We start from the raw sequence: 16,027 nt of genomic DNA, 5'->3' as shown, positions 1-16,027 counted from the left end.
ATAACAATGATGACTCTGGATTCCAATAGTTCCCACCTTAACGCCTCACAGTTACTTTTCTATTCTTTAAGTTCTCCTATTATTTATTTCTCTCCCCACCCGACGAAATATTTCATGAAAATTTGTCCTGATGTATGATTACATTTTCACTGTTTTCTAGTAAACAATTCGTTGTTCATGCCCATTTGGAGATTTCTGTGTTCCAATCATACAAGCAGAGCCGTGCCATGGAAAATCAGCGCCCGGGGCGAGAGTATACGACGGCGCCCCCATACATATATTCCAAACAATTTTTCGTGTCTTTTTTTCTCCCGAATTTTTCTCCCCCCTTACTTCGGCGCCCGGAGCCGTCGCCCCGCTCGCTCCCACCCCACGGCACGGCCCTGCATACAAGTATAGTATATAAATTTCATACAAAATACGTCGAAATCAGAAATAGATTTATTTACTTTTTATTTTTTTATTTGTAAGAGACGAAGATTACTGCATGGTACTTACTTTGGCAATAGTGGCGTGTCCAAGAACATCGTCAGGTGACGTTGGCTCTTCAATCCACAATATCTTAAATTCTGCTAGTTCTTTCATCCATGCAATTGCCTGGTCAACATCCCATATTTGATTTGCATCCACCATCTGTCAAAGAATTGAAAAAGTTACTTTCTCCAACTCTTACAAATACCAATGTTCCACTTAATTTCTAGTGTGGATTGTTATTCCATTTTAGTAACAATTTCTCCTTACTCAGAAGTATGAAAGATAATTTTGTACTAAATGGTTATTCAAATATTCCTTTTCTGCGTGCATAATGCAATGATGTGTATCTGTGTGATTTGTTGATGTATGAACACGTCAAGCAACAATGCAATGAGAAAATATAACACACTTATTAAAACATTTTAAAGAAAACCAGATACAGTAGGTTCTTGCAAAGGTATACACTTGTTTCACAAACTGTAACAAAATTTAAGAAACAATTATGCAACCGATTTTTAATTGAAATGAGTGTTAACAAAAATTTCAGCAATCATAAAAAAAAAAGAATCAAAAGATCGCGATCTTGGCCGAGAATTAGTTTTTGGATCATGGGTCACAACATTTTTGAACGGCCTCTAAATCGAGTTTTCGTATTTTCTACGGAATAAACACATCATACTGAGTTAAATGATTGGGCTTGGCTACACTATATGTACTTCAGATATAAGGCCCACAAGAAAATTGTTGATTGAAATATATGGGATCTTTTGATACATTTTTGGATCAGGGACCACAAAATTTTTTGAACACCCCTAAATTGAGTTTTCGTATTTTTTTACAGAATAAGCACACCACACTCCGTTAAGTGATAGTTTGGGTTTGGCTATATTGTATGTAGTTCACCAGATGTAAGGCCTACAAGAAAATTTTTGCCTGAAATATATTGGATTTTTTTTTATCCAAAAATTGCCGATTATTCTGTGGATAACAATTTTGTTGGTAATCTTAATTTTTTCCTGAAAGAAAGAAAAAAACTTACGCGGTGTTTTCAATCTGTCAGAAAATGTTAGAATAATCTATTAGGTTATCTTCTATGTTGGATCAATACAGCGAGTTATGCTAAGAATAATAGGTTGCCCCATATTTCAATTCCTTAGGCACTTTCTCCTTTCTGCCTTATCCTTTTCTATGTTCTGCAGGTAATGAATCGACAATGGGAAAACATTTTGGTCATATTTTTATATATTCGTTATATGCCAGTGGTTACAAATAGTACATATGCTTAGAAAATAAGTGCACGAAGTCCTTGGTTCGATCCAAGCTCGCGTGAAGTGATCTTTGTGGTGGGCAAACACCGTGTACGTGGGTTTTCTCGGGGTTCTCCCGTTTTCTCCCACTTTCTTCATGTCACCATTTCATTCATTTCTTATCATCACAGTCTCCTTTAGTCTAGCCGGCATAACTTAAAGATTCATATTTTAGAAAACAAATAATTGAATATTCTTAAAATATTAATAAGTCACAAAGAAAGCATGATTAAGTCCTTTATTTATTTATTTATTTATTTATTTATTTATTTATTTATTTATTTATTTATTTATTTATTTATTCTGTATTTTCAAATAATTTACCTGACTACTCACTACAAACCACCGTATTGTATCCCCAAGTCTGTGACGTTCACATAACAAGGTGATAGGTAAATCTTGTCATTTGACATCTACGATGATAAACAACAAAATAAATACAATAAATTGTTAAGTTTCGACTGTATTTGAAATTTGTAAACATAGACTCCAAAATTTATAAGCTTTTTAAAATCTATTGCATTGTCTTTTTTATTATTATTATTATTAAAAATTATTATAATAACACTATCCGTGTTTTTGGATTTGATATGGTAACAAAAGAAACACTGACCAAAGCTTCAACACACACGGTATTTTGAACTATAATGTGTTACAGTTTCGGATATCTAACATATCCTTCATCAGACACCATATGGTATATGGTGTATGGTTTATATGGAATATGGTATATGGTGTATATGGTACTTATATGGTATATGGTGTATGTGATATATGGTGTATGGTGTACATGGTATATGGTGTATGGTATATATGGTATATGGTATATGGTGTATATGGTATATATCCGAAACTGTAACACATTATAGTTTAAAGTACAATGTGTTGAAGGTTTGGTCAGTGTTTATTTTGTAAAAATTATTACATTGAATTTTTGCAAACATTATGATCATATTAGTTGATCATATGTCCTGCTATATGTATTTTCTTAGCAACTACGATCTACTATCACAAAACAAAAACGGAATAATTGATATTCATTTTCAAAATCTTTGAAATATATTATTTGATTATATTTTTTCTTCTTTTCCGGTTAGAGAAACAATATATAACATTCATATCCAACTAGATTAACCACATTATTTATTGATTGATTAACATTTCCTTACAAACGTTTAATAAATTAGCGAATTAATGATAAATGATAGTAAATGTAGCTGATAAATATACTTCCATTCCAATAATTCGATGATTAACGCAAAAGAATAATCTTCGGAAGACACAAAGCACAACGTACAATTACTAAGTGTATATTACGTATTTACAATGTCTATAATAACACTCAAATGTCGTAAATTAGAAACATTTATTAGCAACACTTCAGTAATACAGTATAAAATGCATACTTTCACTCACATTTATTGTATGGCATTTCATTATGGAGTAAATCTTTCGAGAAACAAACCATAATTAAATAGAAAAAGTTATAAGAAGAATAACATGAATGCCAGAGAATAAATCTTGCAGACAATTTTTAGAACTTTAAAATAATGACTATCGCCTCTCTGCATATAACAAACTGTCTGATACCGGTATATGAAAAAGTTTTTATATCAAATAGGACAAAGAAACGGGTATAAATTGCGTACATTATAAAAGGGGTTTAATCAAACATGCAGATCGGTGCAAGCCCTTAAAACAGTTTTTCTCAAAGAATAGACTTGGATAGGATTTCCTTACTTTCCGCAATTATCAACAAAAGTTCAACGTATTCTTGCAAAGCATAACGTATCTATTTCCAGTATCTCCCCGAAAAGTTTAGAAAAACATCTTACCGGCTTTAAAAGTTATTTTGTTCATCAACTAAATAGGTCAGGTATTTATCGTGCTCAATGTGAATGTGACTTGTCATATGTGGGTCAAATCAAACGTAATATTAATACACGAATTAAAGAACACATTAGACAAGACACAAGAAGAGGGTTTGTCAGGATTGTCATTTCACCTAAAACCACAACATACACACAATACAAAGCAGGTTAATGTGATAAGTTCAACAAAAACAAGAAAACAACGGGAGATTAAAGAATCATTTTTTATTCATAAATATAAACCAGCTTTAAATCTGGATTTTGGCAACATTGATAGAATCTAGTTACCTACTTTTGACGTATTTTTTAGGTGTGGCAATAGTAACAAAACTGTGCTCTGCTCGTGGTTTTTTAGCATCTTTCTTTTACGATACATTTATCTGGTGGTATGTATTACTTTTACCACACCACTTTTCTCTCATCCATTTTTATGCTTGTCACCTTACTACTGAAGACGGAACTAGTCTGTTGTTCTGATACGTGTGGAGCGTGTTTAACTTCCCCACAGGAGGACTTATTTATTTATTTATTTATAATAGGTTTCAGATACAGCAGTAGACCATTTTACACTGAAACATTTTAACAATTTGTAACATAACATTTATAAATCAAGTGAAGATATGAATAAAATTCAAATTATTATAAAAAAAAAAAATATAATAACAATTTGAAATCAAGATGGTACAGTACAATGACAACATTACAAAGATAGTTTATTTATAGATGATCTGAAAGTATGCTCATTTGAAAAAAACGTTTAGACGTGCTAACAATTCAATTTAAAAGGGACCTTTGGACAATATTAACTCTCGCAGCTCGAGTGTAAAGGAGATCACTAGACCGTGTTGTTCTAGCGGGTACGCGAAAATTGATCTGACTTAATAACTGTTCACATGATATATGGCCATTTACAATTTTATGTAAAAATATTAGGTCAGAAATTTTGTTTCTCACTAGGGGGAGGTTTGATATTGAGAAATGTTAAAACTTCATTTTTTGAAAATGTTCGGAGGTGAGGTACTCGGTAAGATACAATGGCTAAAAAGAAATTAATTACAGAATTTATTTTTTTCAGATGAGTAGGGCAGGCCATAGGCCAGATAGGAAAACAGTACTCAATAGTGGGAGCAACAGATGACGTATAGAACAAGCTTAAGGAATTAGGATTTTTTATGTCAATGAAGCGATAAAGGAGTCCTAGTTTTCTCATAGCAGTACAAGATATTGTGCTTATATGACCCGCAAAAGTAAGCTTACTGTCAATGATAACGCCAAGATCTCTGAAAGAGGTGACAGGATTTATGTTCTGATGACCAATTTTGTAGATGTGGTTTATAGGTTCCTTTTTTAGAGAAATCGTAAGAGAAGATGATGTTTAGATGTTTAAATTAAGTTTCCGAGAGTTACACCTGTTGAGAAGAATTGAAGCATCATGCTGAAGAGCAAGAGCATCGTACTCTGATTTAACTTGTCTGTAGAGTTTGCAAGCATCAGCAAATAGAAGAATATTGGTAGAGGTGTTTGTGAACAAAGAAGGCAGATCGTCCATGTATAATAAAAATATTGATAAGTAATCAGTTTTTTTGTTAATGCCTGATATATACTTAGAATTGGAGAATGAAGTTTGTAAGTTGGAGGCTACAGTTACAGGTTTCTAATAAAGAATTGTGTACGTAATGTCAAGGAAGTCCAATAAAAAAAACTTCGAAGTTTAGAGTACAAAATATTGAGTAAGTGTATTTTGATTGTATTAAATATATGCAATTGTACAGTTATATATTAAGTAAGGTATGCATGGATTATAATTGTAATGAATTCCAGGAAGGTACGCAGAAGTTCGTCAAGGGTGGAGAATCAAGCTCCTAAGTGCATATAATGTCAGTTGTTTGCATACATATCTAAACATGGTAAATGTTTAATTTTTGCATATCTTGCTCAAGGAGGGAAGTTAAAACCCCGAAAGTCTTCTTACGTACACAGGGGTAAAAGTGAGGAGGAACGCGGAGGACATCGTTCCCCCACTTCCAAAAAATATCTGGCATTTCCCCGCTTTCTAAAAAAAATATATATATAATGGGCAAAGATAGGCACAGGGGACAACTTGACGTCATGCGTTCCCTACCTTTTCAGATTTACTTTTACCTCTGATCAGTACTAATATAATATATTGAATCTTATAATTTATTGCAACATCTGATTGTTCAATAAGCAATTCTAATTCAACTTTTATTATTATTTATTATTTATTATTACTGTTATAATTATTAGTATTGTCAAAAGGAACTTACCAAATTTTTATCCCATCCAATTGTCTCACGAACCATTTTACATCTTCGTTTATCGTCCTCTAAATTCTGTCCAACTTTGAGTTTAAAACTAGTGAAGCCTTGAGCGAGGTATTGCCTACACAACTCTTGAACCTTCTCGGAAGAATATCCAAGCCATCCTAAAAAATAAATAAATAAAAAATAAAAAATACGAATTCTACTTTCCTTCTGTCTTGCAGGAAGAAGCAAAGAAAAGAAGTGTTTCGTATTAAGTAAATGTGAATCGTTAATAATGTGTTAATTTTGAAAGATTTAGTTAAATACCTTGTGCATAATCCATTTAAAATTATGATATCAAATAGGGGCGGATCAAGGCAAAATTTTCACCCGGGCAAAGTGACTTCTTAATGCCCCTCCTAGTCCTAACCTATATTTTACATTTGATTACAGTGATTTTAATATTTTAAACCTATTTTTCAAAAAGAAAAAATAATACTCAAATATATGTTATAGGTATGTTTAGTACTTAAATCATATATATGGTATCCATTACATTGTGTTATTATTATTATTATTATTATTATTATTATTATTATTATTATTATTATTATTATTATTATTATTTATGTACCGATATGTATAAACAAAAACAATATGAAACAGCATTTACTGAATATTACTAATGGTGACATGATTACTTCTATTTTGTAAATTGTTTTGTTATATCAATAACATCAGGATTCATTCTACCATATATGCGACTGTGTAACAATCTATTCTAATAACGTGAAATACCAATAAATACATTTCACATATGTTGAACGTGTTTTAGGCACAGCAATAGTAAGAACCCTTTTTATGTAGATCCTATAGCATTCATAAAACATATCTCATGAATTTGTACAAAAAACTGAACACTCTTACAAAACTAAAGCTTAATAACAGGTTTTATCAAGTATTAGAAATCCTCTAACTTTCATAAGTGTACTAAGTAAGTAAACCATATCGAAGTCAATTTAGGGACCTTTATAACAAAGTGTCCATGCCTTTTTCTTTCATAAAAACAGCAGAATAATTTACACAAATTATTTTCTTAATTTTGCAACCTTTGGCCTCAGGCGTGATAATTAAAATCTTAAGAAAAACTAAATAAAAAGTTAAATTGCATTATTATTGAAAATTAGCAACAAATTAAACAATTTTAAATACATTTGTTTTCAGCACCTCACAACAATTATAATAATTATAACCTTCCGAGCTTTTTTGTCTGCAAAATCTCTAACAATGACATTTATATCAATGTCTTGAAGAATTCGAAGAAGTCAAAAGTAAGTGCTGTATATGCTGTTTCCCTCCACTACCACTTTAAAAGAGTAACCTATAATTTATAAAGTCCAACAACATTCACTACCTGGAAAAAGTTCACAAAGAACATGGCCCACTATAAACAATACCAATTCCCTCTTCCACTCTTCCTTCTACGTGCCGTGTCTCCATTTATCGATACAGTCCCTCCTAGTATTATGAAAGTCTCTTCTTCTCCATGGTGGAATGGAAAAAGATGATGTAATTGACGATACTTGACAAGAATATAAACCAAAAAAAGTCTGTAGAAAACACGTTATAAAATTAGCTTTTTGAGGCTCGTGTTGGCGTCCACTGATTGTGACGCCCCGGGCAGTCGCTTGGGTTGCCCAGCCCTTGGTCCACTCCTAATATTAAATTTCTTAGACATTGTCGTCCTTTTCTATTAACAGACGAAAATCATATTCACGAATAAATTAAATGTCAACTAAAAGCAGGGAATTCGTGTTACTATTCGGTTCAAAATCTCTTGTCGTCGCGAATTCTGTCGAGGAATTTGAAGCTACAAAACGACAATCATGCCTGTTGTTCTGTATAGTTGCGAAACATGGTCGCTTACTCTGAGGAAATAACATAGACTGAAAGTATTTGAGAACAAGATCCTGAGACGAATATTCGGACGCAAGAGGAACGGGAATGGGGAATGGCGGAAACTTCATAACGAGGAACTACATAATTTATACGGTTTACCCAACATTGTTAGGGTCGTCAAGTCTAGGAGGCTTAGGTGGGCAGGTCATGTAGCTAGAATGGAAGAAAGTAGAAACGCTTTCAAAGTCTTGACTGGAAAACCCATCGGAAAACGACCATTAGGAAGACCTAGGCGCAGATGGGAGGACAATATTAAGATGGATCTCGCAGATATTGAAATACAAAGTAGAAACAGGATCCAATTAGCTAAGGATAGAAGTCAGTGGAGAGCTTTTGTGAACGCGGCATTGAACCTCCGGGTTCCATAAGCCATAGAGTTAGTTAACTTATAATTATAAAATCCAATAACATTCATTGCCTGGAAAAAGTGCACAAAGAATATGGCCCGCTATAAACAATACCAATTCCCCTTCCATTCTTTCTTCTACATGCCACGTCTCCATTTGTCGATACAGCCCCCCTAGTACTATGAAACTTTTTTTCTTCTATGGTTGAATGGAAAAAGATGATGTAATTGCTACTTGACAAGCATATAAACCCAAAAAATCTGTAGAAAACACGTTATAAAATTAACTTTTTGAGGCTGGTTTTGGCGTCTCGTGATTGTGACGCCCCGGGCAGTCGCTTGGGTTGCCCAGCCCTTGGTCCACCCCTGATATTAAATTTCTCAGACATTGTCATCCTTTCCTATCGTAAGTTGTATCCAGTAGTAGGCTCTTGAGAGATGTCACTTCGATACATAATTTAAATTTAACACTACAAGCGAAGGGAAGAAGAAAGTTCACCTAATGTATTCATATGCACAGCTTTGAGAATCTGTGCGAAGTTTTCTTCTATTAGCTGGTAGCATTTTGTTTTTCATGTAGCTTCCTTCAAAAGCCGCCACTAATTATATCAATCTTCTCTTATGTGTATTACTTTTATGAAAATTTCGTCGTCTAATAAATTGAACCTGACTTCTGTAGACGGTGGAAATCATCAAATGCTGAATATAATTTTAATTGCTTGTCTTGTAATACTTCTTCATTCAATAGACTATTCTGTACCATTAGAATTTTAATATTCTTTCGATACTTGGATAGTTTTCTTAGTAATAGCATGAAGTGCAAACGTGAAATAAAAGCAAGGATAGGAATGGCAAAAGAAGCCTTTAGGAGGAAGAAAAGTCTGTTTTGTGGGACCTTGAATAAGGAGCTGAGAAAAAGACTCATAAAATGCTTCATGTGGAGTGTTGTACTGTATAAGACGGAAACGTGGACATTACACAAAAGTGACGAAAAACGAGTGGAAGCTTTCGAAATGTGTGTATGGAGAAGAATGGATAGAATTAGTTGGGTCAAGCGAAAACGAATGAAAGGGTGTTAGAAATGGTGGTGGAGAAAGGAACACTTTTAGAAATTATTGAGAAGAAGAAGAGAAACTGGTTGAGATATTGCCTACAAAGAAATTGTATTATAAGGGACGTGCTGGTGGCAGGAAAAGAGAGGGAGGGGGCGAACGAGGCTACAATTAATGGATGATATAAAAGCAGAAAGATCATACGTAAAGACGAAGATGTTAGCGGAGGACCGTGGAGCATGGAAACTGCTCAGCTGTGGCAAGTGACCTGCCATTAAGGGCAGAATACCTATAATGAATAATGATCTTATCTACTCATTCTGTAAGAGAAATGAACACGAAAAACTGTTTACAAATCGTGTGATACACGTCCAAGCTATATCTTAAAACACATGCTATTAAAGCTTCAGTGTGATATTTCTTCTTCTTGGGTGAGCAATCTCTCTATAGGTTTGACGCAGCTTTCACCGAGTCAGGCTTTTCATTTTGTTGTATTTTTTTTTCTTTCTTTCTTTTATTGTACTATTTGACTCTTAGATTTCAATCACAACCTTTCTCTGGGTTATTTACCTTCTAACTTTCCATACCATTTCCAATAGGTTGATTCTTTCATGTTTCATAATTTGGCCAATTCTCCTACCTCCTCTTTTCGAAATTGTCTTTAGTTTACTTTTTTCCCCTACCATTTACAATTTAAATTTCATCTTCAATTACTCACATGTCGTTTCGAGGCCCACATTCTACATTATTATTCACTGGCCTTTTCATATACCGGTACTTATCATTAAAGTGTGTATTGCTAGTAGCAATTAAAGTGATTTAATAGTTCAACTAAACCTATGAAGCCTTTTAACTGCTTTCTTTGAAGCGAAGCTGAACATGTTTTATTTTAGAATAGTTGTATCGAATATTGTGTTCAATCCAAAAGTTCCATATACAGTAATTCGGTATCACACTCATTTAACTCAGTGGGGTGTTAATCTCTTATACAATATGTAATGGAAAATATGATTGATCGAACTTACTTTAAGATATACAATTTACAATCAATAATGATTGATCGAACTTACTTTAAGATATACAATTTACAATCAATACTTTCGGTACTACATACGTCTAGCCCCTGATTTCTTTATCTCTATTTATGAAATAATAATTTGATTTAAGAAATTTTGTAATTATTTAGTATTATAATTTCATAAATATTTAGAAATAGTTTGAGCTACATTAGAAACTATAAAATAGAATACTGCCATTTAATTACTTGTTTAAATTGTTTGACTCTTTCATGAAACGAAAAAAATATATATATATTCTGTACACTGGCCATCCTTAAATTGGCTAATTTCCTCTAAAATTAACAGTTGACATTATTTTCAAGGGCACCGATTTCTCTGTAATTTTGTGGGGGCCATTCAGATGTGTGTTTGGTTGCAGACAAGGGTCTAAGAAGGTATATATGAGGATTTTAAGACAAAATGAATTCATATTATGTAAGATATTGTATGTTCATTAAAAAAGTACATATAACAATAAAAATACATATTCATAAAAATACATGGGGCACATGAGCATTGGGGGACCCGGGGACCCTCAGGATCGACCCCTTGATTATTTTTTTAACTTTTTATCTAATTTAGGCTACTAAAAGAATATTCTCATACGGTGTTCAGTTATTAACATGAATAACTCTGTCTTGAATGAGATTGTAAATTTGAGATAACTAAAATTAAAGTACACATAATTATGTGGTGATCAAGACTAGATTTTTAAAAATGGGTTCACACTATTTTGAGTTTCGTTTAATTTAATTTCTTAGCTGTTGACGATCTAAAAATATTATATATCCTAATGAGAAATGGAAACAACCGATTTTTTTATTTTGCTCACCAAATCCTTTATAGATCCGAATTCTAACGCAAAGAGTGAAAAAGTGACTGACTGAACCGCGACTTAAACCCGGGATCTTCAGCATACAGTGCCAATGTGTTAAGCGCATTGTTAAGTGTAGTGGTCAACGCATTAGCATGGTATGCCGAAGATCCGGGTTTAAGTCCCGATCCAGTCTGTCACTTTTTCGCTCTCTGCGTTTAAAAAAAAAAAAAAAAAAAAAAACTCAAAGATTACCAAAACTGGAATTAGCCGTGTTGACTTTTGAGCGTTTGTAGGTATTGCCAAAAATATTCAATAATTATTGTTATCGTGAATATTACCCTTCCCTACTGACTCCTCGGGATTATGTAAAGAATATTATTATTCCATTTGTTGTAACTAATTGTAACATACCAACTTGTGTTGTGTAAGCAGGGTATCCAACTGTTCTCATTTGTTCTTCTCTTTCTTCTTTTCCAGGTTTCATAGTCTTAAGCATCTGAATAGCTTCCTCAGGAGTAATCACATCAGTTCTGGAAAAAAGAAAAACACTTCCATGTACTTTGTTTCTGACGGTTTTGGTTGAAAAAATACACTATGATTTTACGAAGTATTTCACTATTAGGTAAACTGAATAGCTAAAGAAAGCAAAAGAAGCAGAAGAGCAAGGCAGTATTACAGTTAAATGACTTATTCGTCAATATCTTTTACACTTAAAATATCTGTGGAGAATATCTTGCTAATCTCTCACAGAAGCATTAAAAGTCGACTATTAGCAAGTTAATTTTTTTCCTTGCGTCATTAGGAAAATCATTAAAATTCTGTATCAAATGACCAGAGAAAAATGATTTATTATCGAACTACTACTTATATTTTGTAAAACTTAAGGAGGTTTCGACACTGGTCGAAATAAAGATTAATTTCTAAAATATTCTATAGTTTTGTAGATATAACAACTGGTGAGTCTTCTGAAATTATTTCTTTGAAACTGTAAGTTCTGTAATCATCATTTATAGTCATGGTTTAAAATTCTTGATCACATGATTCTCTGTCACACGTTCCATACCCTTTTGTTTGGAGAAAATTTGCTGAAATACTCGTTTCTAAATATTTGAAAAGTATGTTTGATACCCCTCCCCTCATCTCTCTTAGGACGCGTATTTGAACGGAAATGAAGTTATAAAAGCCTAGCTCGACCCAGATTCATGTGGAAAACTTCACTTCAAACGGTGCAGCCGTTATTCTTTCAAAATAATAATAATAATAATAATAATAATAATAATAATAATAATAATAATAATAATAATAATAATAATAATAATAATAATAATAATAATAATAATAATAATAAATAAATAAATAAATAAACATAAAATCCCTTTTCTCTTGGGATTCGCATTCCAACCAAACTCTGACGATAAAAAGCCACATCAACTCAAGTGCTACGTTCAAAAATTAATTTTAAACAATTCAACTGACTCCTCACTTTCGACTTTTTATGAATAAAGAAATTATATATCAAAATTAGAAATTACTCTCTTTTCTCTTAGGAGAAAAAATTTGAAAACGTTAAACCACATGTCAATTTATTTCCAATAAGGAGTTTATACACTGAGTTTGATCTATTCAACTTGAGGGACTCCTCCGATACTCAATTTTTGACATATTTTTGACTCTCCCTCTTCTTTTACAATAAACATTTTGACAAAAGTGATATGACAAAAATCCTGCTTGAGTTAAGTGCTAACACTAACAATGTTCCAAAATTCATTACAAAACGATTCAACAGTGTTGATTTGTACGTCGGAAAAAGAAACAAACATTTTTCTTTATATATAAGAAGGGGGAAAATATCTGGAAAACACAGACGTATATTCTTCCGTATTCGGTTCTTTGAATCTTTTCTTTCAGGCTATGTTTATCTACCCAACCCTACAGAATGCTGCTAAAAGGATCCTGTAAAATGTTGTTTACCTCCTACAAAAGAAATTTCTATAAACTCGTGTAAGGGAAGAGGTCCTGAGTGAGTGATTGACCGACTGATCAACGCCCAGGTCAAATCTCTTAAGCTAGAAAGTTAAAATTTTGACAGCGCATAGGATTTGTGACGTAAGGTACCACTTATGAAGGACTTTTGGAAATTCGACGAAGTAGGAAGGGGAAGTGGAACATGGGTGGCAAGTACTATAGTAAAATGCCCATATCTCCGAAGCTCTGAAGGAGAGAGTCATGCAATTTGATATATATATGGACTTCCTATTTAAAATAATTAAACATGTGTTTCAGACTTATATCTATCTATCTATCTATCTATCTATCTATATATATATATATATATATATATATATATATATATCCCCCCTAGAAAAGAAGAAAAAGAGCTGAAAAGAAGAAAGGGTGGAGTTACAATTGTTATAATATTATGACCATGTCTCGAAATCGTTTAAGGCTAGAGATATGAAATTTGGTATTTACTTTTGATTTAAAATAATTAAAGACGTGTTTCAGCATTTCTTGATGTTTCCTTTAGAAGGGAAGAAAAAAATGGAAATAAAAGGGGTGCGGGTTGCAATTGGTATAATAAGACGGTCAAATCTCGAAATCCCATACTATTACAGTCATGTTAGGGATATGAAAATTAAGTATACTATAAACTTCCTTATTCAAAACAAGTGGGCGTATGCCACAGCGTTTCAGAAAGTTCCGCCACAGGTTTCCAAAAATTCCGGTTTCAACAAGAGAGAGAGGGATAATTTCTTTTCTTTTTTTTAAAAAAAAATAACTTATTCTTAATATATAAAAATGACTTCGAGTTTGTCAGTTTCGCCATCAGGAGAAAACGGCCAAACCATTTGAAGTGAATTTTTGAACACACTTAACACTTGGGTTGACATGGATGATTTTCGTCTCACTTTGATTGAAATGCATATTATAAGGATGAAAAGGATTTAAATTTTTCGCAAAGAATAATGATATAAATGTATTCTTGCCGTGCGAAGAACGGAAGCAAAGGCTAAAACATGAGATGCGAGCTGTCTGGGGACGAAATCCCCAGTTAATCGAAGACTAGTAAATAAATAAATAAAATAAATAAAAATAAAATTATGATAAATAATTACATAAATGAAAAATGAACAAAAATTAATAATAGAAAATATTTTGAGAATGATGTTAAACTTACATGTATCGAAAATCAATTGTCGAGACAAGTCTTTCCGGTTCTAAGTCTGTAAGTAGCTTCCATAATGGTTTATGCTCAACTCTTGCCCATAAATCCCAGAGTGCATTTACTATAGCTGCTGTTGCCAGATGAATAACTCCTTTCTCTGGCCCTACCTTCAAAAGAAGTACACAAGTCATATAATGAATTATTATTAGTAATAATAAAAACATCTCTTTTTTCCTTATAAAACAAAATACTTAAATAGTATTAAGTTATTTTCAGTTAGTAGCAAGATCAGTATAAATTCTTTTCCATAATTTTGAACGAGATCTATTTGAAACACTATCTAATTAAATTCATATTTTGAAAGTAAAATTTTAAAACTAAAATATTCTTTTCTTAACCTACATGAAGTTTTCTTCACATATTTATGCATTTCATTTATTTTACAACATATAAATGTGGCAGGAAAGCACAGACATTCAGTCCATGTCGTCTACAGAAGTGTTCATTTGTATTTAAGTTCATTCATTCATTTCAACCTTTCCCGAGACTTTTTGTTCATGAGGCGCAGACTATTAATCTATATCGCCTTAATCTTGTATTTGCAGCTTGATCTAGAGTTAGTATCTTACAAAATAATCTGATCTTACAGTATCTGATCCTTACAAATAATTTTATGATGGAAGACATATTTCATAGTTACTTATTGTTCGTCAATTCTCATGAAGTTTGCTAGTTTTCACATATCCATTATTATCATTTCATATTTTCGACCTCCATTTATAATAATTGTATATAGTATTTTGTAATATAAATTTATAATGTATATTATAACCATAATTTTATTTATTACTATATTCATGTATTTTTAATTAATTGTTTCACAATATATTAAAGTTGATTTTTTAAAGTTCCATCTTGTTCCTAAGAGAAATTGAGAAATTTAAAAAAAAATTCTACCTTACGCAAATGTATTGTATTTTATCCTTTCCATAATACTTCACTTTCTTTAGGTTCTTCAAACTTCATCGAAAGGTCTCATCTAATAAAGGTTGAATCGAGAAATGATTCCTGTGTTGGTTATTTGGTCCTTTTCTCACCAATATTCCACTGGAAGTACTTCTGTAAATACACTGCAAAATTCCTACAAACTATAATCACATTGTATTTTTAGAAGCTTATCCAGTGGAATAATGAACAAAAGACAAAAAAGCAACATGTTAATTTGTCAATTTAATCTTTATATGGGGAGACTTTCTGATGAAGGTTGCAGCGCCTAAAGCAAGTGAAATATTAGTGAAACAATGAAATCAACGATTTATTTATTTAACATTATTATTATTATTATTATTATTATTATTATTATTATTATTATTATTATTATTATTATTATTATTATTATTATTATTATTATTATTATTATTATATCATTTGCGTAATCAATATGAAAACTTTAACGCATTATCCATCCTGTTCCATTGTGTTTCATCAGATATTCTTACTTGATTATAAATTTTCATTGGTTTCTTGTTACAACGCTAATGCTATTTTGATTTTTAAAATTAATGAAGTTATTACTTTATAACATAAGTTGAAGTTGTAATTGTAAGAGTTTAAAAATTACCAAAAATCTTATAAAAATTCAAGAAATCACGTACACATTACATACATACTTACTTTCATTTCTACATGCATTTCACTTTCTATTGCGTAAAT

General features: G+C 31.9%; 1 protein-coding gene across 2 annotated transcripts in view; it reads right to left on the bottom strand.

Moving 5' to 3' along the window:
* Window positions 1-16,027, bottom strand: part of LOC145670719 (mitochondrial enolase superfamily member 1-like) — a 51,809-nt gene that overhangs the window by 12,528 nt on the left and 23,254 nt on the right. For both annotated transcript variants that reach the window (XM_081739501.1, XM_081739506.1), the window contains 4 exons: window positions 14,327-14,481; window positions 11,560-11,678; window positions 5,941-6,098; window positions 499-633 (listed from right to left, as the gene is read on the bottom strand). In XM_081739501.1, coding sequence (XP_081595627.1) covers window positions 499-633; window positions 5,941-6,098; window positions 11,560-11,678; window positions 14,327-14,481 — 567 coding nt within the window. The remainder of the gene's footprint in view (window positions 1-498; window positions 634-5,940; window positions 6,099-11,559; window positions 11,679-14,326; window positions 14,482-16,027) is intronic.

Source organism: Thermobia domestica, chromosome 2 (genome assembly GCF_964235325.1).
Source record: "Thermobia domestica chromosome 2, izTheDome1.hap1.1, whole genome shotgun sequence".
Lineage (NCBI taxonomy): Eukaryota > Metazoa > Arthropoda > Insecta > Zygentoma > Lepismatidae > Thermobia > Thermobia domestica.
Note: the sequence above shows the minus strand (reverse complement) of the source record. Positions and strands in the feature narration are given on the sequence as shown.